Here is a 23,620-nt window from a genome sequence, read left to right on the forward strand (position 1 = left end):
TTAGTAGTTAGTTTATATGTGCCCTGAAATGAAAAAGGTTGAAAAATCTCTGAGTTAGGCACTAACTGGAGAGCACCAATACTCTTTTAAGTACATTCAGATAATATCCAAATGTTGCCAAGTTCATTTGAAATGAACAGTTTCTCTATTATATGGGGGAGTGGGGGAGAGAGAGGCACTGGCAGTTAAATGATCTGCCTCATTTGCAAAACAAATCACCACAACCCTGTTGTTTGGATATGATTTACATTTTTTAAAGAAAATAATATGTCTTTATTGATTTCAGAGAAAGGAAGAGAGAGAGAGAGAGAGAGAGAGAGAGAGAGAGAGAGAGAGAGAGAGAGAGAGAGAGAGAGACATCAATGATAAGAGAGTCATTGATTGACTGCCTCCTGCACATCCCCCACTGGGGATCAAGCCCACAACCCAGGCATATGCCCTGACTGGGAATCAAATCTCCATCTCCTGGATCATAGGTTGATGTTCAACTGCTGAGCCACGCTGGAGGGCTATGATTTACATTTTTAAGACACAATCCAAAGAAAGCATTCCCAGTTTACTAAAATGCTTCTTGCCTCTATTCAAAGCAATCTCTGGTTCCCCCATAGAACAGAATCCCTGTATTCCTTGTCTGCATTGCTTTCAACCTAAACTATGCACACTAGTGAAAGTTTTCAGAAATAAATTCAAAATTGTAAATCACTAACAAAGGCAATCAAACCTGTAAAAGGTTTTCATATCATAGTTGCCTGGGACATAACAGATTAATATTAGAATTATATTGAATTATGTTAATATTTATATTACCTAACCTATTAGTTTTTTAAAATTTAAATTAAGTATTTAATGTGTCTTCATTATTTTTAATGTATAATATTTTTTGTATACACATATACCACTCACTTCTGTCCATTTTCCTCGTCATAATCTCAGCCTGCCCTTGGGGTGAGTCAATAAAAGTTTGCATGATCTTTCTTAATTGAAGTAGTCAAGAGGAAAAAAGAAGGTCAGCATAAAGTATTGTAATCTTGTTTTAATGATCAAAATATGGTTACCTCCGACTTTGGATTTCAGGACTGCAGGATAAATGTAGTTACTGGATTGAGAGAAGAAGAGTCTGAGTCAATATTTCACTGGAAATCGGGGAATTGTGAGGTGAGGGTTGAAAGCAGAGGTCCCACCTTTTGCAAATGCTGTATGCATTAAGCTCTATGGAGGGATTCTCTCTAAGTTGGGTAGTTCCCTGGTTGAGAATGTCATTTGATATTTATGAGAGAGAATTTGCAGAGTGTAACTTACTGAGCATTCCATGAGTCTTATGTGGATGGCAGGCTGTGTGGATCTGACTTGGGCACTTGTTTCATGTACTTGCAAATGATCTTGAAGAACACTGAGAAGATACATGATATGTGTACCTTATTTAATTTGGGTTAACTTCCCCACCTCTTGACCTGGGCAGACATAAAACATATTAGTTATTTTGGTTATTGTTTGTTGTTTCTATGTGTGTTGGGAGGAGGGAGATAGAAGTTGAATTGGAAGGAATGAAAAATAGAGGTTAGCCCCTCCACCTCCCCCCAAAACAAACATCCTTTTTGGTTCTTTTGCTTTGCAATGGTGTCCTTTGATGAGGCCTTTGTCTGAGGCCCCCAGTGAAGTCTCCCTATACTCATGCTTTAGAAAAGTCTATTGGTCCTTCTTTGTTTCTTTGTTGAAGTGTTTGTTTTGCTTTCTTCCCATGAGGTTCCCTGGCCTTCCTCTGACAACACTTTTCTGCATGAATTACATTCCTCGGAGCCACAGCCTCCAAATTCTTCCAGTCCATTTGATTCCGGCCTGTCTGATTAGTCCAAAGATCTGGCCTGCCCTGGTCTCTGCCAAGCCAAGTGTTTCCCTAACATGGAGACCTAAAGACATTTTATAATCTCATTAGTGAGAGGGTAATACTTCATTCCAGGTTAATAACATAACTGTTGTTGAATCATCACTAGCTTTAAAATCATTGAAGGACACTATGTCATTTGGTTTCCTTTCAATGTATTGAAGAAGGGGAGTTCAAGGTATTGTACGTATGCCCACTTAGTAACATAAGTCATCCTGTGCAGGGTGGGGCAGGACACCATTAGCTCCATTTATGTTAAATTTACATTCAGAAGTAATTTCATAATAATTTCCACAAAATACATCCCATCTGTGTAGAAATCAAGAACAGTAATGAACAGTATTAAGATATCTTAATTGTAGCTATTACAATTTCTTGCAAATATGTTTTTTTCTGAAGTACTGTTTATGACTGAGACAGAGATGAACAATTAAACTTAGTAACCTATTAAATAAAGGTTAAGTATTTGGTTCTTTAATGAATTATACCTTCATTACAGGTGTTGGTATAACATTGTGAGACCACTAGACAAAATTAGTTGTCTTAAAGGCAAAATTCTATAAAGGATCTGTTCACCTGTTTTTACCCATTTTTTATACATGAGAACAAGCAGATGGGTTTTACTGCACCTAACTGGGAGCCTGCATTTATTGCTAGTGTGCCTGGAAGTAGTTTTGACGTGGAACTTCCCAAAAGAGGACCAACGAGTTTGTTAGAAATGATTGAACACAAAGTCAGTGGTAAAAATTACATGCAGTGTAAATACCCATTTATACATAGAAGTTTTTCCTAAAAGAACCGGGTAAGGTCCCAAGCAGTGATTCTGATTTTCTTGGGATCCTCCTGTTTTCTTGCTGGGCCTGATTTGAACTGGGCTCTTGGCATCCGATTTTGGTGAGCCTTAGGGGCCACAGACTTTCTCTGAGGGTCTCTTGGGCAGTGTTCCCTTGAGCAAATAAATGCATTCACTCTGTGGGATCAAGGTTCTTTCTCACACATGGAGGATTTGCCTGGAAGATGGGAGTTAAACTTCTTTTGGCCAGAAGTGGCACTTCTTCCTTGGAGTGGGCTCTGAAAAGATCCCCCAGTGAGCTGAAGCAAAGCTGCCATGATACTTCCTATGGAACACAAACATCCTCAGGAGTAGGACTGGATTGCTGCTTTGCTGAGTGATCACCTCTGAGCATACCTTCTTCCCACTCAAGATCGTGGTTACATTAGCTAATGATAATGCTTTTTTCCGGGGTTTCAAAGTATCATTCCAGAAAATTCAAATATAACTCTATCTACACATAGCTTCCCATGATCTTCTTCTCCAAGCCACTTCATAAACTGTTTTTGTAACAGATATGGGCCTCAAACCAGTTCCATTCTCAGCTCTGCCACAAATTAACTAGATCCTAACACTTTCCCTGGCCTCTCTCAACCTCCTTGTTTTCATCTGTGAAATGAAGTAGCAAGATTAAATGATCTGACTTTAAGATCTCTTTTTTATTTTTAAATTTATCTTTAATTTTGAAAGCATTAAAAATGCTCCCTTCCCCCCCCATTGATCCCCTCCCCTCCCCCCTGTACCTCTCCCCCCAGGCCTTCACCCCACTATTTTCTGTGCCCGCCGGTTACCCATATATGCATATAAGTTCTTAGGTTAATTCCTCCCCACCCACCCACCCCTGCCTTCCCTCTGAGATTCCTCAGTCTGTTCCATGCTTCTACATCTCTGGATCTATTTTGTTCATTGGTTTATTTTGTTCATTAGATTCCACAAATAAGTAAGATCATATGAGTAAGATCATGTGACACTTGTCTTTCTCTGACTGGCTTATTTCACCTAGCATAATACTACTCTCCAGGTTCCACCATGCTGTCTCAAAGGGTAAGGGATCCTTTGTTTTTACAACTGCATAGTGTTCCATGGTGTAAATGTCCGAGAAGATGCTCGATATGATTTCAGTCTTGAAGTTGTAGACGCTTGTTTTGTGTCCTAACATGTGGTCTATCTTTGAGAATGTCCCATGTGCACTTGAGGAGAATGCCTATTCTCCAGCTTTGGAGTAGCTGAATGGATAAGAAAACAAGACCCAAATATATGCTGTCTACAAGAGACCACCTCAGAAGAAAAGACTCACACAGGCTGTACAAAAACACACCAAAAAAACTTCTGGAGGACTTTAAAGGAAAGATCGACAGCAATACAGTCATAGTAGGGGACTTTAACACCCCTGACTTTACTGGGTAGATCTTCCAGACAAAAAATATCAACAAGGAAACAGTGACTCTAAATGACATACTAGATCAGATGGGTTTAATTGACATTTATAGAACATTCTACTCCAAAGGTGCAGAATAAGCTCTCTTCTTAACATTACATGGTTATGGGAAAGTTTAGGTTTATTCTTTGTATTTTTTCCTGTGTATGGATACTTAGGAGTCTATGAAAACATTGTGGTCCTAATACATACATGCCTATTGCCATATTTTCTTCTGTCCCCTTTCCTGATATGAAGATGTGCTAAGAGAGCCTTGTCTAAAAGCTGGTCATCCCTTCCTCATTCATCCTTTTACTCCCCAAGTAATGCTTTGCACATCCCACCTTAGCTACCAGTGCGGAGAGCTGCAGGGCACTACCTGTGCTACTTCAATGTCGTTCACATAGGTTCCCACTGGAGTGAAAGGATAACTGGAAAACCATACCATCTGTTCTATTAACAGCATCAGTAACGCTAAAATATAATTTTTAAGCATATACACATATTTGTATTTGGTTTGAGATAATTTTCCTTTGTGTTTAAAATCATAGACTGGGTTTGAATCCAGCTTAGGTATTTACTATCAGATGACTTACTCTGCCCAAGCCTATTTCATTATTCAGTCCCATTTTATATCATGAATTCAAAGAATGAACATATAGATAGCACTTAACACAATCTATCATATCATAGGTGTTTGACAAATGGCTGAATTACCTAATATGTATTTATTATATTACCATATTTAAGTCATTTGTTTTAAGTTGTATATGTTTTTTCACCTTTTAACATCTTTGAAATTGGAATGTATCTTACAATCTGTAGTGTTTTATGATTGCTGTTGGTGAAGTGGCAGTCATGGGCAAGTTTCAGGTATCTCTTACTAAAATTATTTTGCTGATATTTTCCTTTTTGTGCAATTACTTTGGTGACATATGATATTATCTATGTCTGAATGAGCCTAAACGAGTTTTAAAAATGAGTATAAAGTAAAAATTGAAAGTGATAAGGAAGTATTGTCATTCTTAGTGGTATCCAAAATAATAGTACATTTTTAGATCAGTAGCATCTTAGCTTTGATGAAATACAGTATATACCTTATGTATTGTGTATGTGTAGGTGTGTAATCAGCAAAAATATTGTTTCACTGTCAAGTTTTTCCCCCCCAAAAGCCCAGCCAATTTTTCCTAAATATTATAATAATGGACCTAATTGCAGGACTGTGAAGTTAAAATGTATTAATGTTTTCAAAATGCTATTTCTGCCTAAATCATAAAAAATAGAAAAAGAGGACAACTTCAGTCTGGAACAGTATAAAGAAGCGTAGCATGTGTTGCATGCTGGTTATGTTGGTGTATTTGTGCAGATGCATGGTACAGGCTCTCAGAGGGTAAGACTTCATGATTAATGGTGTTTATTCTTGACAGAAGCCTCCTTTATTTATCTGCAATACACAGTTTAGCGATTTTATCAGGCACCTGAATGAAAAATATTCAGTCATACCAATATTGCAGTGTAAATTGAGTGGAGTCACTTTTTATTATATCTTTCCACCTTATCATCTGCACAGTAATTTTCTAGCAGAGGTTTGATATGGAAAGGCTGGATTTAGCTGTACTTGACACAAAGCCTCTTCAATTTCCCCTAAAAGTTCAGACTGCTCTTAGAAGTGTGTGTGTGTGTGTGTGTGTGTGTGTGTGTGTGTCTGTGTGTATGTATAATATATAAATCCTCTCCCTTATCCAAACAGTTTCAGGATTTGAAAGAATGAAGATAAAATGCACAAACCTGGATGGGAGAAATGTTAATATAAAAACATCTAATAGCTCTGAACTCACTGGTAAAAGCTTCTTTAGTGTTTAAGCTGTAGCTTAGTACTGAGCCTTTTGCATGGCTATATAGCCCCAGTTTCTTCTAAACAATTGCCATCCAAATCTAATCAAAATAAAGCCAAATGCTTTCATTCCTTCTGGGAATAATATCAAAGTTGGAGTTCAGATGGCCCGGGGAATCATCAGTCACTGTGGTGATGGCAATGTCATTTAAGAAAGAGGGAAAAAGGAAAGAAAAAGAGATCTCATTTGTAGGATACTCAAGTAAGGTGTCACTAAATTTTAAACAAAGTTTATTCAAGTAACAGACTTTATAATATTAATTTTCAAAATGAACCAATGGCAGAGAGGGACAAATGATTTGAATCACAGAAAACAGTTTAGGACCTGGTGGGCGAAATGGATATCATCTTGTCCAGATCCTTACATTTTACAGAGGAGAAATGTAAAGCCCCCCAAAAATGTTTCCAGTAAGTTTGTGGTCTTATGCACAGACTCTGTAATGGTAATATGAGCTAGTAGTTCTCTGGCACATCATTTAGACATTTCCTGTCAGTGAAATCTGTCCTTACTTGTGGATCAGAAGACTGGCTTTCTCTATGAAGGAGGGAGTGCAGCAGCAGACTTTGTGGTTCCTTTCCAAGGGGCCATTCATTCTTCTAGAGTGTTATTCTCTGTGCCCTGGGCAAAGTTCTCTGAAGCCAGGATAACAAGAACTATACAAAAATTATCTCATTATGTGAAAGCTAATGCTTCTTTTCTGTTGAACTTGTTCCTCAGTACATTAGATATACTCCTTTTCCATATTTAATTTATTTTTGAAAAGTTTGGCACCCTCAAATGGGTTAAAATTCTGGAATATTGAAAAGTGTGCCTGGGACACACTTGTAGTAGAGGCCTACAAGGTCTACTTCTACTTAAATCTAAAGAGCCTGCTATTTTAAAAGGACCACTATTTTCATCTTTAGTAGGACAGAGCCCTGGCAAACCTTGGTGGTTTTATTCTAGAAGAGAGCTATTTAGATAATTAATAATAGTTAGATAGTTAATATTGGTTCCTTGATGGACAACATTATTATTACTTTTAAAAAGTTGATTTAAAGAATGAAGGAAAGTATGAGTCAGATGTATCTTGCCAAGGATCACAAGAGACAACCTAGAAAAACACTCTAGTTAATAGTTATTAGTAATAATAATTACAAGGATTGTGATAATAATGGTAATAGTGTAAAAGTCCATACCAGCTCCTTGAAGACTGCTGTTGATAAAGGATTTATTCTATTTAGTTGGTTCTTGAAGTAACATTTACAAAGTAGAAATTAAACAGAAGCCTTGTACTCTTTCTGGCTCAGAATTCCAGATGTACTCTGTGTTTGAAATAAATATTCTCCATACCACCAGTAAGAGGACTCAATATGAAGCGAGGATTAAACTGTTGAAACCTAACTTCCTTTTTCTAATTAATTATTTCCACCCAATATCTGAAACCTCTTCCTGGGAGATTTCTCATTTAAATAACAGATCCTGGCTTGGGGCACTCAAGATTTAAAAAATAACTTTACCTTAAATTGTTGAGATTTCTAGGTAAATGATACAAGCACAGGCTTGTTTAGTTAATTTAATCAGCAATTCTGATTCACTCTTATGTATATTTTAGGGTCTCCTTTCTTTACCTGATAGATATCATGGAGCAAATCCAAAAGTTTCTACCAAAGGATGTCATGGCTGATAGGAATCTAATTATTAGAGAATATAACACTGAGACAAATAAATGCCACACTTCCCAGGAGTCTTCTAGATACCTTTAGTTCAAAGGACTTTGTCATTTGCTGAGTTACTTGGCACTGTTGCATTTCAATGTCTTTCTATTTTTCTGTGTGTTTTCTTTGGAAAAGGTCATTATTTTGCCATTTTGACTGCTGCTTTTGTGCATGTGTGGGAATTGGTAATTCATCAAATTCTGAAAAATAGGATCTATTATTATAAGTGGAAAATTGGTGGGAATGTCAGAGATATCAGGCTTTGAAATATTTGCCACCCTCCATTTTTTTCTCTTCTCATGGCAATGAAATTTTGAACTAAAACTACAGAATAATCATGCCCTTGAATTTACTTTTAGAAAAAAATAACCCACTTATTTTACTTTACAAGTAAAGTTACTGATCTCTTTGCTTTGTTAGAAGAGGTGGAATGGGTGCTCCTAGATGTCAAATAGCTGAACTCACTTGTCTCTACCTGAGGTCCTGAGAAAATGAATACACAGGGAATTGGTGAAAACAAGGTGACTTTGACCATAACCAGCCCAGAGCTCTAGTAGTTAATAGTGTCAGTAGGAATGAGCAAGTTGGTTGAAGGGGCCAATGTGCTGAGAACTTACCATCTGACAAGTATTAGGCTGAAGGATTTATGTATACTTTTTTGTCAAAAATTAAATAGTATACAGCACTGCTGCTTTTCCATCTAGGTCTAAATAGCCTTGGAGCAAAGCAGACTTTTAAAGATCTAGCTTACCCAATACCATATCTAATTGTAAGATCTTGCTACTCTGATGTATAGAACAGCTGATTAAATTGCACACTCCCCGCCACTGGGAGACTTGGAGGAGGAGAGTAAGACAGGAGAGCATACCTCCCCTCACCCCAATCTCCCCCGTCCTCTGGGCCTGTCTGGATTAGACTCCCCACCACTGGAGAAAGAGAGCGTCCAAAAGAAAAAGGTGACTCTTTGAAGGGAACAGTTTATACTATTAGGGAAGGAAGAGAGAAAGGACTACGTCTGTCTGCTTTGTTACCACAAACCAGTTGGGAGCTCTCTAGAAAACAGGACCCCATCAAGTGAATAGGAGGACCACTGAGGGCAGCTCTCAGTCTCTTCATCTGCAAGGCGGTGGGTTAGGGGAAGATTAGCAATTGGGTATCTGAATTTTTCTTTGAGGCAACCACATTTGTTTTCTCATCAAGGTGGCATCTTCTAATAATTAGTGCTTATTAGTTTTATATTAATTATATATAATATATTAACAATATAGAACAATAATTTATATTAATTTTATTAATTTAAAAAATACATAACCAATTTTATGACTAATTTTTCTCAAAAAACTCTGCAGTAATTGGAGGAAAAAAAAATGATTCCTTTTATTTATTTTACATTGCAAAAAGAAGGGTACCTTTGTGTGAATATTTGGATTCCATTTGGACAACAAAAGAGGCTGCTAAAAGTAATAATTTTAAATATACTATGTACCTATGGAACTAAAGTACTTAAAACTGATGACAGGTTATTTAAAAACTGGTTTGGTAACAGCAATTTGGATCATGGATACTGTCTTCCCCACTGGTGCTCCCTCTCTCTTGTTTCTAAAATGTTAGAGACACACAGCAGGCTTCTTTATACAAGTGTGAGTTGGGGCAGAAAGAAGATGCTTACTGTGAGATGTAGTCATTTAGTGCCAACTGCTTATTTAAACCAATAGTATGTTTGTTAAGAATTCTTTTTAAAAAATAATGTTTTTATTGATTTAGAGAGAGAGGAAGAGAGAGGGAGAGAGAGAAACATCTATGGGTTGCCTCCTGTACGCACCCTGACCGAGGATTGAACCAGCAACCCGGGTATGTGCCCTGACCAGGAATTGAACTGCCAACCTTTTGGTGAATAGGACGGCACTCAACCAACTGAACACCTGGCCAGGGCAAGAATTCTTTTTAATAACAGTGCATAGCATATTGTAGTTATGTGACTGGACTTCCTTCTATATTCTTGGACTATTTTCCTGACCTTGAAATCTTAATTTATTAATATAGAGGTATATTTATAGTATAGAATGGAGATACATTTTGGCAGATTATTTTTACAGTCTTCTCAGGAAGGAATAAAATCAATTTTAGCCATAGGCAATCCCATTACTTTTATAATACTTGTATAACATTGTTTCAATTGTCAAAGGACATGACAGACATGTATTGTGAATCTTGATCTCTTCCTTTGATGCCTTAGCAGGAACTTTCCTCCCCTAAAATTAATATATAGAAGCTTATCTTCCATAGTTTACTTTGAATTTAGACTGATGTGTCAACTGGACAATCTTTTGTGACAGCAATAAGTATCATTATTTATGTTTTTTTTAAAGCATCAATATTTTATAAATTTTGAAAAATACAAGCGTATATCTATTGTATTTTCTGATCTTAATAGAAATGTTTGCCACCACTGTGAAAAATATTGACATGTTTGGCACCTATAAAATGTGTGTATACTTTAAAATTTTTGTATTTATTGATTTTAGAGTGAGAGAAAGCAGGAGGTAAAGATACATTGACTTGTTGTTCCACTTATTTATGCATTCATCGGTTGATTCTTGTATGTGCCCTCACTGGGGATTGAACCCACAACCTTGGTGTATCTGGGTGATGCTCTAACCAACTGTGCTACCTGGCCAGGGCCTGTGTGTATCTTTTAAAAAAATTGGTAATATGTAGTACACATACAGAAAAGTACACAAAATACACACATATAGCTGCACAAATTATAGTGAATTATCAGAGTGAAAACCTGTAACCACTAACCTAGTCTAGAAATAGAAAAATTACCAACACCCCAAAAGTCCACTTGCCCAAAGGTAAACATTATCTTGACTATTTTAACGCTGAAGATTAGATTTGTCTCTTAATTGCACTTTATATAAATGGGATTATATAGTATTTTCTTTTGTGCAAGGCTTATGTTTGTGAGATTTTTCACAGTGCAGTTTGTTCATTTTCATAGACATTTACTATTTAATTGTATGAATTACTTACCTATTCTGTTAATAGATATTTGGTTGTTTCCAATTTTAATTATTAGTGATTAACAGTTCTCTGAATATTCTTTACATTATGGCACATGTTTACACATAATTGTGCACATAACAGGGAAAGGAATTATTGGAACATAGCATGTGCATCCGTTCAAGTAGATAATGCCCAAGTATTTTCTAAAGAGGTTGTGCCAGCTTATATGCACATTGTTTGAGAGTTCCTGTTGCTGCAAATTCTCAGCAACACTTAGCCTCGTCAGTCTTTCTAATTTTAGCCATTCCAGTGGATGTTTAATGATAAGTCATTATGGCTTTAATTTGTACTGCAATTATAAACAATGTTTATGTACAGTTTGTTAAGAGATATTTGGAAAACCTTTTAATATTAAAAGCAAAACTGTAATTCAAAATATACTTTTATTTAACTATGTTAGATGTACATAATGCCTGAAAAGGTGCTGGTACTAAATAAATTAAAATATTGACCTTGGTTCAATCTGGATAGCTTGGATATAAGGAATGACTTTTTTTTAATCTCTTAACTTTTCCATTCATGGATATGAAATCCTTTATATTCAGGTATAAAGAGAAAATAAAAATAAGAAAGTCATTGTGAAAAATCTCTTGAAATGATGTTTCATCATTAAAACATTTTTTTCCCTCTCCCTTTTTTTTGTTGTTAAAGAATGTAACCATAGCCCTTAAATTCACCATAATAAGAAAATATTCAGCAACTTAGTATTAATGTGTACATTAAGCAATGTTTTAACCTTCACCTTTAGTGGTCACTTCTAACCAAATCCTATCTACATTTTGTAGCATGGTTTATATTCCATATTTTTCATAACCAAGATGCATCCTAGAATCCTTCTATTGGTGCTTTTTGACTGTGCTGCTCATCAGATAACATTTGCTCTTATGCACTCCTTATACATGTATACTTTTCACCTGATTTGACTGTAAACTCTTTGAGAGCAGAGACTGAATGAACGTATATTTTGTGAAATCCCCCCAAGTGCTGAAATCATAATGAATTCTTAGTAAATGGATTTTCAATAAAATGTCTATCCAATAATATGTCATTGAAATATTCATCTGTGTAGTTATACATGTAGTTTTTAAAAACTGAAATCCAACATGGTAAATTTGTAAAAAGCCTAAGTCAATTCAAAATTCATGAGAAATATAATTTAGCTACAAAGATGATAAAAATGGGATTTGAAACTGAACCATCTTATCAGTTAGGGTCCTAATAGTTTAAAAGAGTGGATATTTGCAGAGATGTGAACATGGTTAAAGGCCCAAAAAGTGACCCTAAAGCCCAGCTCCTAGAACTAGCAAAAATTAGAAAAGGTTACTACCTTTAACCTGAAAGTGCAAGCAAACTGATTCATTGAGGGCTGGAGCCCAAGAAAAGGGGTCACATTTCTGGAGAGGTGGCCATGCGGGGAGGAATGTTACTAGCAGATCTCAAGCTATGGAGAAGAAGTGACTGGAATAAATACCCTTGATTTCTCTTCCCTCCACTGCCAGCTCCTAGTAGAATCCAGAGGAAAAATGAGCCAGCTGATTTTGACCCTAAAGACCAGCCTTCCTGGGCATGTAGTGGTTCCCAGGTGAAGGATAGCAAATGGAAAGTAACTGGCACAACTCTCTGTACATGTAAGGGTCACATGATAATGCTGGGGCAGAGATTATCTGGGAGTTTACCTTGAATAGAGGAAAATACGAAGCCTAGGAATGTGCAGATTTCTGACAGTGTTTAGCATATTAGCCGTGGATGTTTTAATTGTTTTCTTCACTGTATGGAAAGCAAATATTTATTACAAATTTTGGTTTATTAAAACTGACTATAGAATAATTAATTGGTTAAAAATACATTATAAAAATACATTGTTAGGCCACTGCTTGAATATAAAGAGTGTTTACTTGTTATGGGAAGAACAAAGTTAAACAAAAAATAAATTTGTTATATAAAATAACATTTCATTCTAGTAGTGGGAGCCCTCATACAAAGTTGCGAGGGGTATTATGTACATTTCCAGCATTCCAAGCAACATGAAAGCAAATTGTAATAATCCAGCATACAAACCTTGTTTAATGCTCTCATAATAAGTCATGCAAGTGATTAAATACTGTGATTTTAATCTTGGCACTTTAGTAATCCAATAAGATAGATGAAAAAGCAGTAACAAATTAGGTTATGTAATCATATTTCATTCTAAGAAGGTATTCTCTGCAGTGTGTTTTTGTTTTGAAGTTTACCATACATAGTATAATGTTAAAAGTGCTCTAATAAGAATCTTTTACTCTTTTACTCTTTTCACTGTAATCTGTTTCCATGACCTTTTAAAAAAATTAATCCAAATTCAGATTATCTCTACAAACAAACACACAACTTCATATTGCTTTATTGTTTTTTGGGAGAACATCAAAATAATCCTCACCTTCTTTCTTGTCTGAAACTATACTTTGTTTATCCATTGGGCAATATGGAAACAAATGACAGCTGCTCTTTAGGTCTTCATGGCCTTGTACAGACAAATGGGTGAGAGCAATATAAGGACACCATCCCTGAGTGGGCCTGCTGGTCCTGCTTGCATGAGCCAAGTTGCAGAGGTAATAGAACAAAGGTTCATCCCCGCAGTTGTGCCCTGGTAGCCCAGACAACCCTCTACAGCTGGGGCATCTCTGGTCCCCAGACTAAAATTAGTATGATTTAGTTTAGAGGGTCACAGTCATATTTCTGTACTCTCTGGGTATAACATAAAAAGCATGGATCTCTGAACTTGGAACAATTCTAAGTTTCAATGTTCTTTTAAGAATGTTTCTTGTTTTGATTTTTCTCTCCACGGTTTGTGCTCTCCTTCAATTATTGAGCCTTGTCCAGCCCCAGTCCCAGAACAGAGAGAGAAGGGAAAGCTACAGGCAGAGAAAATCATGAGAGTCCAACAGCAATCTTCAAATATAAAAATATAAACCAAGAAAGAGGCACCTATATAATTTTCTTCTGGTGCTACTGTAATCTTCAAATGAAGATTTTTAGGAAGTTTGACAAATATTTACCAGGTGAAGTTTATGATAGTTTGTGAAATAATCTATGTCATTTATGTGGAAAATTTTGTGGCTGGCTTTCCTCACAACTCCCACCTCCTTTTACTCCAGTAGAATTCTCCTCTCCTGTAATAATCTTAAATGGCCCTCGTGCACAGCAATAAACACATACCTGCCTATTAAAGTTAAGGAGGTTAACTTTCCCTCTCAAATTTGCTTTACAATGAAAAAAACAAACTGACAAGTGAACTAGCTTCCAGGAATTTGGAAGTGGCTCTGGTTAGGTAACGTTAAAAGCAGCTTTATTGAAAAACTCTAATTTATATATATTTATATCCATGTCAGGTGGCACTGGAGCCATTGTAGTTCAGGGTTGGATGCTCAGCTTTGATGGCTTAGAAACTATTTTTTTAAAAAAAATATGTATCTTTATTGATTTCAGAGAGAGGAAAGGAGAAGGAGAGAGAGAGATAGAACATCAGTGATGAGAAAGTCACTGATCGGCTGCCTAGCCCGCAACCCAGGTATATGCCCTGACCGAGAATCGAACCCTGATCTCCTGGATCCTAGGTTGATGCTCAACCACTGAGCCATGCCCTGTCGGGCGAAACTATTTTTTTTAAAATATGATTTTATTGATTCAGAGAGAGGAAGGGAAAGGGAGAGAGAGAGATAGAAACATCAATGATGGGAGTCATTGATTGGCTGCCTCCTGCATGCCCCCTTCTGGGGATTGAGCCCACAACCCGGGCATGTGCCCTGACCAGGAATCGAACCAGTGATCTCCTGGATCAGAGGTAGATGCTAGACCTCTAAGCCACGCCTACCGGGCTTAGAAACTAATTTTTGTCAGGCTTCAGCACTAGAAGAATGTCATGCTAACCAACTCACGAGCCTGATGTGGAAACAGAACTAATCAGTGATCAACCTCCAGTGAGAAACTAGGCAGCAAGGAAACTGGAACGCATGTGGACATCTGTTTGCTGACTTTAGAATCACACACACATAAAAGTTTTGTGGGGTGCTTCTGACAACCCTGAAGGACATTAGCAACTCCCACTGTTTCCTGAGTGCCCAGTGCCAGTCAGTCATTGAGAGCAGTCCTGTGAGGGAGCTATTATTGTTCCATTTTTGTGTTTATCAGGGAACTTCTGCTTAGTGACACAGTCAGTGATACCTTACTTCAAATCCAGTTCCCTCAAAACTCTTGTATCTAATTACTGAGTTCCTGTCCTTAACCACCTTATTTAGTTTTATGATTTTATTAAGAGGGGCCTGGGAAATCCAAGGAGATTCTTCAGGAGTACTGTCAGGTAGGAGAGCAAAGCATAAGATTCCCTTTGAAAACAGGGTTCCCATATTCCAGTGTTTGAAAATCACATAGTATGCTGTTTATGCCATCCCTAATATGCATGTGTGTGTATATTTCTGTATGAGTATATATATCTTTATTGTATATGTGTATAGATTAGGAGTGGAGTGCATTAGCATAGTGTACATTATATATATAGTGTATGGTATCTAGCATTATTAGATACCAGCTCACTACATGAAGCTTTACTCATATTCACTTGCCAAGACCCCTACAAGGTAGATATCTTCCCTGTTGGATCCTTAAGGACAAAGAGAGGTTAGGTATGGTGGCTGAGGTTGCACAGCTGCCATCCCTGTCAGTTCCCCTTCAGAACCTGAGCCCTTCCAAGGTACCGCTGTTCTAATGGTCTGTCTTACCTGTCTCCAGAATTGCTAATGACCCTTCACTGCGTAACCTGTAGTAAACATTTTGCTATTCATATCCTGGGGTGGCCAGCTTTTGAACTAGATAGTTTCTTTCTTTAAGGCAGTTGATTAACTTACAGCTTTCTTATTTGCATTCCTGTCTGAAGCCATGTCCCACCGCCTTGTTTAGAACTAGATGACCCAATATCTCCTCAGCATCATCTCTCTGGAGGTGACATGTGTGATTATGACATTCCCAGAGTGGGTGAAGTTGCCTGATTTCACCTCCAGGAGAAATCAACCTTCTTCTCTGGTGCTGCTTCTTACTGGTGTTCCTCCCAGGGAAGATGTGACTGGGTCTTGATTCCTTCTCATGGCAGCTTTTGATAGTTATTTTCAGTCTTCTTGTGGAAACTGGTCAAATGAAAGTGAATGCCTGGGTGCAGACATCAGATGTCCAGACTTGAGAAAACTTTCAGCCATCTCCTGGCTTCCTTGCATCTTTAGGTGGTGACTGCCCAACTCTGACCTCTATAATTTTCATGCTATTCTAAATGCTAATTTCCCTCCATGTGTGATTCTTCAAAATGGAATCTGGGCCTCTAAAAATATTCTTACAACTCTTCTTAATTCTGGAATTTAAAAAAAAAAAAGTTTCAATTTTCATCTAAACTGAAAACAACAACAAAACACACACACAAAAAGTAAGTAATACTATTGCCTTCACTGATTTTTAGTTCATATTGTTCAGACCCGGTTTGTAGTGGATCACAAAAGCTTGTCTAGGAGATATCTTCTCATGGATTTCTTGAAATGTCTACTTTTCTACATTTCTGCTGCCCCGGTCTCTCATCATATATCTACAAATAAGTTTATACTTTGTAATAATTATTTTTTAATCAGTTTGGAAGGTTGGTTTTCCTTTCTGGTAGAAAATGAATTATTGAATTGGAGCAAGCATCCCCTGTGCTCTAAAGTAGCAATACATCTAAATGGAACTTTTAATTTAACCAGTAACACAGAGCTAACTTGCGTTGTAGTAAAGAGCTAAAATAGGATACACTAATACACTAACAGGTTATACTGATTTTATTTAAAATATAAGTAATTTTACTAATTTCTGAGTGGGTATGGAAAGCCTCAAGTTGTTTTGAAAAGAAAGCTATTTTCTGGTGGTGAGTTTTCACTCTTCCTACATGTAAATTTCGAAAATTGAATTTTTATTTTACTTCACCAAAAGTGGCATCTGAATAACAAGAAGCCCCATTACTTAGTTCAAAATGAAAAAAGAATAACTAAGAGCATGAAGGAAAATCTCCCTCCATATCTGAGCCTCTTTTATTTTCTACTGAGAGCAAATTCATTATCTGATCTTTGGTTTCATTTATTTCAGTGCCTGTGCTGTGCACTTGGTGGAGCTGGCTTCTTCCAAGATTGTATTCTGACAGGGTGATAGGGGCCAGGGCCCAGCCGTCAATATACGCTTGCTTTGAGAGGTGTGATGAGAAAATATGTTTCGCCTCCCTTTCATTTTACACTTAAAGCCAGTGGCATAAGAGGAATTTGCTGTTCTCAGTAGATCTGTCTCTATCTTGGCTTCTCCTTTTTATGGCCATGCCCTCTGTCAGTGAGAAAATGGAGAGTGCAAGTGTTTAGCCTGTTGTGGCCAGTTCACTGGATTATCCACACAAAATGTTTTCTATTGAAGAAGGAACAAGGCAGTGAGGGGTGTTGCGCAGTCTGGCCATTCTAGAAATGCCTGTTGTAGAGGCTTTGGGGATGGCTGTGGGGGAGGACCAGAAGAGAATTGGGGTATGGTTGCAACCAGGTGTGTTTAAAAATTTATTTTCATCAGTCCAAGTGTGCAGTCTACTTTAGCTCACTATAACCAAAGCATGAGCTTGATCAAAACCTCACTCTTTTCCAACTTTCCAACCCCAGGAGCACTTAATTACTGACCACTGAATGTGGCTAATCAGAATTTCATGTGAAAAATGAGTGTGAGAAGAAGCTGACTCTCATTGCTGCCTTTCAGAGAGGAGGAGTTGCCTTCAACAAAGTGAAATCCAGATCTGTAAAACTGGTTTTATTCATCCTGCAAGACTTAGCAGTAAAGCTCGAGCAGAGATATATGGAGTGTCTGATTTCACATTTTTTACAGACTTTTGCAATTAGTCACTTTTCTTATTTGTGGGCTTCTCTGCCATGTGCATGCTCAGACTTCATCTAGACAAATTTGCTTTCTTCTCTTTTCTTTCTTTTTAATGCAACACCATGATGGTGAGAGGTAAGTTTTCAATGGTGAAATTAGTGTTCGTGTCAAATTGAAAAAATGATCTCAGAACTTACTTTAAGCTCAGATGCCTGTTGTTTAGAATTTCTTTTTCTTTTTTTTTTTTAAAATATATCTTTATTGATTTCAGAGAGAGGAAGGAAGAGGGAGAGAGAGAGATAGAAACATCAATGATGAGAGTCATTGATTGGCTGCCTCCTGCACGCCCCCAACTGGGGATCGAGCCCACAACCCGGCATGTGCCCTGACTGGGAATTGAACCATGATCTCCTGGATCCTAGGCTGACACTCAACTGCTGAGCCACGCCTGGCCGGGCTGTTGTTTAGAATTTCTTCTCATCAGGAAAGCCAAAGGCAGACCTTTATTTTTCTATATTCATAGTGTCATGAAATTTCTCAAAGGTCAATTTTCTTTGCCCAAATAATTGTATAGTAGTGTTCTACCTGCATTATATGATTTTAAGATAATAGAAATATATATGCCTTACTGATATATATACCTTGAATTCACTTAAAATCTTATTTTCTTTCATAGACAGAGGCTGTGGAGACACTTGTTTCATGCATATTTCTTGTATCTGATTTTCTTTTTACCTAGGCCTTCTGCCTTATCTAGTAGCCCAACATATTCGGACTTGCCCTTCATTAGGATCTCCCCACACCGGAACCCTACTGCAGCTTCTGAGTCCCCCTTCAGCCCTCCACATCCCTACATCAACCCTTACATGGACTACATCCGGTCTCTGCACAGCAGCCCGTCCCTCTCCATGATCTCTGCAGCCCGGGGACTGAGCCCCACAGATGGTAAGTCTCAGACCAACTCATTCTGCTTCCACACATCATGCCACCTTTTCCTTCTGCCTCACCTGGGGCATAGTGTTGGGTAGCTTGGTTTATTGGGTGTTTCCCACATGCCAGACACTGTGCTAAATGCTTTAAGTGCATGCTTTCATTTCAACATAGAGACATCCCCATGATGGTGGGGTTATTATCTCCATTTACAGGTAAAGATATCAATATGCAGAGGGACTAAATAATTTGCAGCCTGGTCCTTTGGCTAGTAAGCAGCAGAGGTGGAAATCAAAGCCAGATCTCATTGACTGCAAAATCCTTGTTCTTATCCACTGTTCTGTTCTACATCTTCACAAAAGTTTAGACTGGCCCTGTAAGTGTTCTCACAGTGTGCATGTGTAACTAGAGCCTTTTGCTCACTGTCTGATGTATACTTTTCTGTTCTGTATGTGTGAAAGGCACATTTATACAGACAAGTCTATTAGAGCAGCTCTTCTCAAACTCCAATGTGCATATGAATCACCTGGGGAAGGTGATAAAATGTGATTCTTTGTGGGATGGGTCCAGAAGGGGCCTGAGATTCTGCACGTCTGAAAAAGCTCTCAGGTGATGTCAATACTGCTGGTTGGTGGACCACACTCTGAATAGCAAGGTCTTAGAGAACTTGATGCTTCAAAACTGTTGCTGCATGTGCCCTCTATCCTTGATTGTGCCAAACAAAAACTGGAAGATGGATGTGGTGGGAAAAGAAAAGAACTTTGACCTTAATTCAGTAAATACCTGATGCTCATTTTAGGCTCTCAAGGATCAAATTCTGGTTGGTTCTATTAGCCTTCCAGTTAATTACTTTGACATGACTTTTTAATTGGAGTTATGTATTCTGCAACTGTCAAGTTCTAAACCATTCCTATGATTCAGGAAGAACATTTTCCATCACATATGCACATATACAAACTCAGTTGCCCACAATTGCCAGAACCTGAATTAAGGTCTAGAATTGCATAAGCCTTAATAATTGCAGATAGTAGGTTGTGAGTTCTCTGCAGCAGGTCACAAATCACTGGTGCTTGCTTGAGAGCAGAGAAAAACACCATGCACTCTATCTCACTGAGCAATGTTTAAAGTGACCCTGCACTGTCCCATTCTCCATGCAGACCATTTTTCCAGGCTTGTTCTGAGTAGTGGGAATAGTATGTAGGAAAGCCACATGAGGTTGCTCAGTAAACATCTACTCAGTTTTACTTCCAGGACTAGCAGTGCTACAGGAACAGCAGTCAGATCGTTGTAAGGCACCTAAAGAGAATAAGTTTTGCCATTTGAACAAGATTCCAATTTTCCCCCCCAGTTTTATTGACATATAATTGACAGGCGTTCTCTAAGTTTAAGGTGTATAGCATCTTGACTTACATATATTGTGAAATGATTACCACAGTAAGTTTTGTTAACATCCGTTATCTCATATAGATACAAAAAGGAAAAATAAAAAAAATCTTTTTTCCCTTTGATGAGAAATTTTAGGATTTACTCTCTTAGCAACTTTCAAATATACCATATTGCAGTGTTACCTATGTTCATCATATTGTACATTACATCTCTAGTTCTTATTTATTTTATAACTGGAAGTTTGTAAAATTCACATTTTAAAAATAAAACTATCAGAGAGTCAAATGTGAGTTAGTTCTTCTGGTTGGGATTTGGTTTTACAATGGGAAAAATGGAGAGACTCCTCCATGGAGTACTTGGAAGTTTTTGGAAATGACTCTCAAGGAGAACAGAGGGGAAAGAAGGATAAGGGAGATCAGCAAACAGTGGACTTGAAATTGTGCCTGTCTCGCGGAAATTTAGTTGAACCACTAGAAAGGTGGACCTCTAGTTAAAGCATCTTATCCTTTGCTACCCATAGTATTTCACGATGAGTGTGAATGAGACATTTTTGATTGGTTGTTGTACCTACCTCTTTCTGCCTCAAGAGTCCGATAGTATCTAATCAAATAAAGTCAAGTTACTAATACTACTTTCTTGTGGTCTAAGAGTTTTTAATTTATATCTCTGTCTTTATCATGTATAAAATGTCTGTGGGCACAAATATAAAACAAAGCTATTACTAGAATGCCAGTTTTTCTACATAAAAATTGCAAAACTAACTTTTATTGATGGAATGCTATATGCTAATAAGCACTTTACATGCATCATTGCATTCATGCTCCCAACAACCTCATGGAGCAGTAAGAGGTGGAGCTCGCATTTGTACCTAGATCTTCACCAATTTAGAGACCACCCTCAGAACTTCTGCAGTAGCCTGCCAGTGTTTGCACATAAATTGGCAGGTGGAAACTGATTATTATCCCACTCTCATAGAACTGACTCTTGCCAGTAAATTGCTCCAGATTGGTAGGTATATTTTCTTTTTGATTTTGTAATGAAAAAAGAGCTTTTAAATTATGGAACACAAAATTGCAGCTTATCACCCAGTCCTGTGTTATTAAAGCTGTGCTGCTTTTTCCACGTATAAACTTTGGGTCCTCCAGGTAGTGAGAGCTTATTCAGATACTCCTGTCAGAAAGCTTAGAGAAGTATGTTAAATATGTCTGTAAAGAAATCATAGTTCTCTAAGTTGTCAACTACTGTAAGGAATATGAACATATGTGATTTTATATAAGAAATAATTTTATTTTGTAAGGCAGAGATGGGAATGAGTTATGTACATACATTTTAAGAATTTTAAATTCTTGGTGATTTCTTTAAACTCTGGGGGTACAAAAAATAATTTTCTCCTACCTTCTAGGTTCTTTCTGCTAGCTAATAATTAATACGAGACAGATTAACAGGAGAAAATGCCCCAAATTTATTATGGATGTACATGTAAGGGTACCATAAAAGTATGAAACCTGAAGATACAATTGAGGTTTAAATGCCATTCTAGACAAAGGAGAGAGAGGCAGGAGTCTGGAGTTTCAAAGGGACAGTAGGCAACTTATAGGTGGATGAGAAAGCAAATGTGGTAAACAAATTTTTGCTGGACAGAGGGATGTCCAAAAAACAGGTTTTTTTAGATTTCACTGTCTGCCACACTTAGTTTATATTATGATGCTAAATGATGCTCCCTTCTTTTTTTTTAATTTTCAATTACAGTTGACATTCAACATTATTTTATATTAGTTTCAGATATACAGCATGGTGGTCAGACAATTTACAAAGTGATCCCCCAATAATTCTGGTACCCATATACTCCTTTCTTTTAAGTAGGTTTTTCTGTCTGAATTCCTTTAGGCATGTAAGGAAGAAGGTCAGAGGTTCTTTCTGAGTCTTTCATTTCTTAAAATCAATACCCCAAAATATGTATTTTGGTCCCTTCAAAACTAACCTCAAATATTTTATAATGTATTTTATTTTCTCTGTTTTTTCCCTTCAGTTTTATTTTCAAATAAAAGATATCTGGTAGACTTAAGTGAAAACACAATTTGAATTAAAGGAATTTTACTAGAAAGATGTGGGCTGCATAACAAATGGACTGTTGATCTTCTTTCAACAAGTAACCATACTTTTCTTGTCTTCTCTTCTAGCGCCCCATGCTGGAGTCAGCCCAGCAGAATACTATCATCAGATGGCTCTGTTAGCTGGCCAGCGCAGTCCCTACACAGACATCATTCCCTCAGCTGCCACCACTGGAGCAGGGGCCATCCACATGGAATATCTTCATGCCATGGATAGTAAGTGACGGGCCATTTTCTGTAGGGGTGGCAAATGCTAACTCTTAAACTGGAGAGTAAGATACAGAGAATAGGCAGTTGTCTAACTTTACAAACCAGAGAAAGAGGAGGAACCACCAATACTTGGTGCTCTGGTTCTGTTGGTTTTCTAGGAAGCTGCCACAGATTTGGCCATCCCGGGACTCACTGTTTAGCTCAGGAACAAAATGGAAGGTGCCAGGCAATTGTAATTTGGCAGCTGTCCAAAAAACTGTTCTGCCTTGATTGTCTTGATAACAAAATAAGGAAATATGTTTGATTACATGAATGTACTTTGCCTAGTCATTCCTTGGTTTTACAGATTTTATGCCTTAATTAATTTTTAAAAAGACCTGTACTTGGTTTGACATTTTTTTCATTTAATTTCATTTGCCTCATATGTTTTCTTTTCATTAAAACTTATATTTCACTAAGACCTTTTATATAGGAAAAATAAAAAGCATTTCCAAATTAGAAGGCTAGTTTTGGTCCATAGCAGTAGAAGAAAATGGGATCATTTGACGCATTTTATATTAGTTATTTTTGGATCTTATGATGATTCCTTTGGGTTACTTAATCAAGACATACACAAATGAGGCTATGATTATCACTTTTCAGAACATTTAAGAGTTCTCAGTAATGCAGATTCTTTGAGTCCACATCCATTTGTTAAGTGCCAGGAAGTGACTTAGAAGCATGATCCAAGGGGTACATCAATGAAAGCCACTATCCTTTGAATATGACAATAAGGACTTTGAGTAGGCAATATGATTGAGACTTTGTTTCTTTTTCCTAGTAGCAGTGATTAAATTGTGCTTTCCCATCACAGTCTATTTGTATTCTTTTGTGAAAAGGGTACACATTTATCAACTCTCTGGCACTAATTAGTAATTCAGACCTTAGGTCTGGAAAAGGTTCACTCAGGGTAAAATCTATAGCTTAGTCTTACTGTCATAAACTAACTTAGCTATATTACATAGGAACATAACCTTGTGCAGGTTTCCTTTGGGGAGTTTATTACCACATACAAAATGAAAGAAATGTATTACATGTTTTGTAGGGCCTTTGTTCTGCTCTGTGGAGGAGATAACTTAAATTTCCGATGTATCATAACAACTTTTCAATTAGGGATTGTTGAAAAAAAAAAAAAGGTTGGTGTTATTATGCAAATTAGTTATTTTAAATCTGCAAATAATTAAAATAAGACAGAATCCTTGGAAGGTCAGCCCATATTACCTTCCTTATTTGATGAGAATATGTTTAGTCAGGCAGTGGT

The 23,620-nt window shown here is 37.2% G+C and overlaps 1 protein-coding gene across 7 annotated transcripts in view; it reads left to right on the forward strand.

Moving 5' to 3' along the window:
* Positions 1 to 23,620, forward strand: part of GLI3 (GLI family zinc finger 3) — a 311,030-nt gene that overhangs the window by 187,193 nt on the left and 100,217 nt on the right. For 6 of the 7 annotated variants that reach the window (XM_081147982.1, XM_081147986.1, XM_081147987.1 and 3 more), the window contains 2 exons: positions 18,423 to 18,628; positions 22,180 to 22,326. In XM_081147982.1, the coding sequence (XP_081004108.1) occupies positions 18,423 to 18,628; positions 22,180 to 22,326 (353 nt within the window). The remainder of the gene's footprint in view (positions 1 to 18,422; positions 18,629 to 22,179; positions 22,327 to 23,620) is intronic. The other variant, XM_081147984.1, reaches the window with a different exon arrangement.

The sequence above is a fragment of the Miniopterus schreibersii genome (assembly GCF_964146895.1).
Source record: "Miniopterus schreibersii genome assembly, chromosome: 9".
In the NCBI taxonomy this organism is placed as follows: domain Eukaryota; kingdom Metazoa; phylum Chordata; class Mammalia; order Chiroptera; family Miniopteridae; genus Miniopterus; species Miniopterus schreibersii.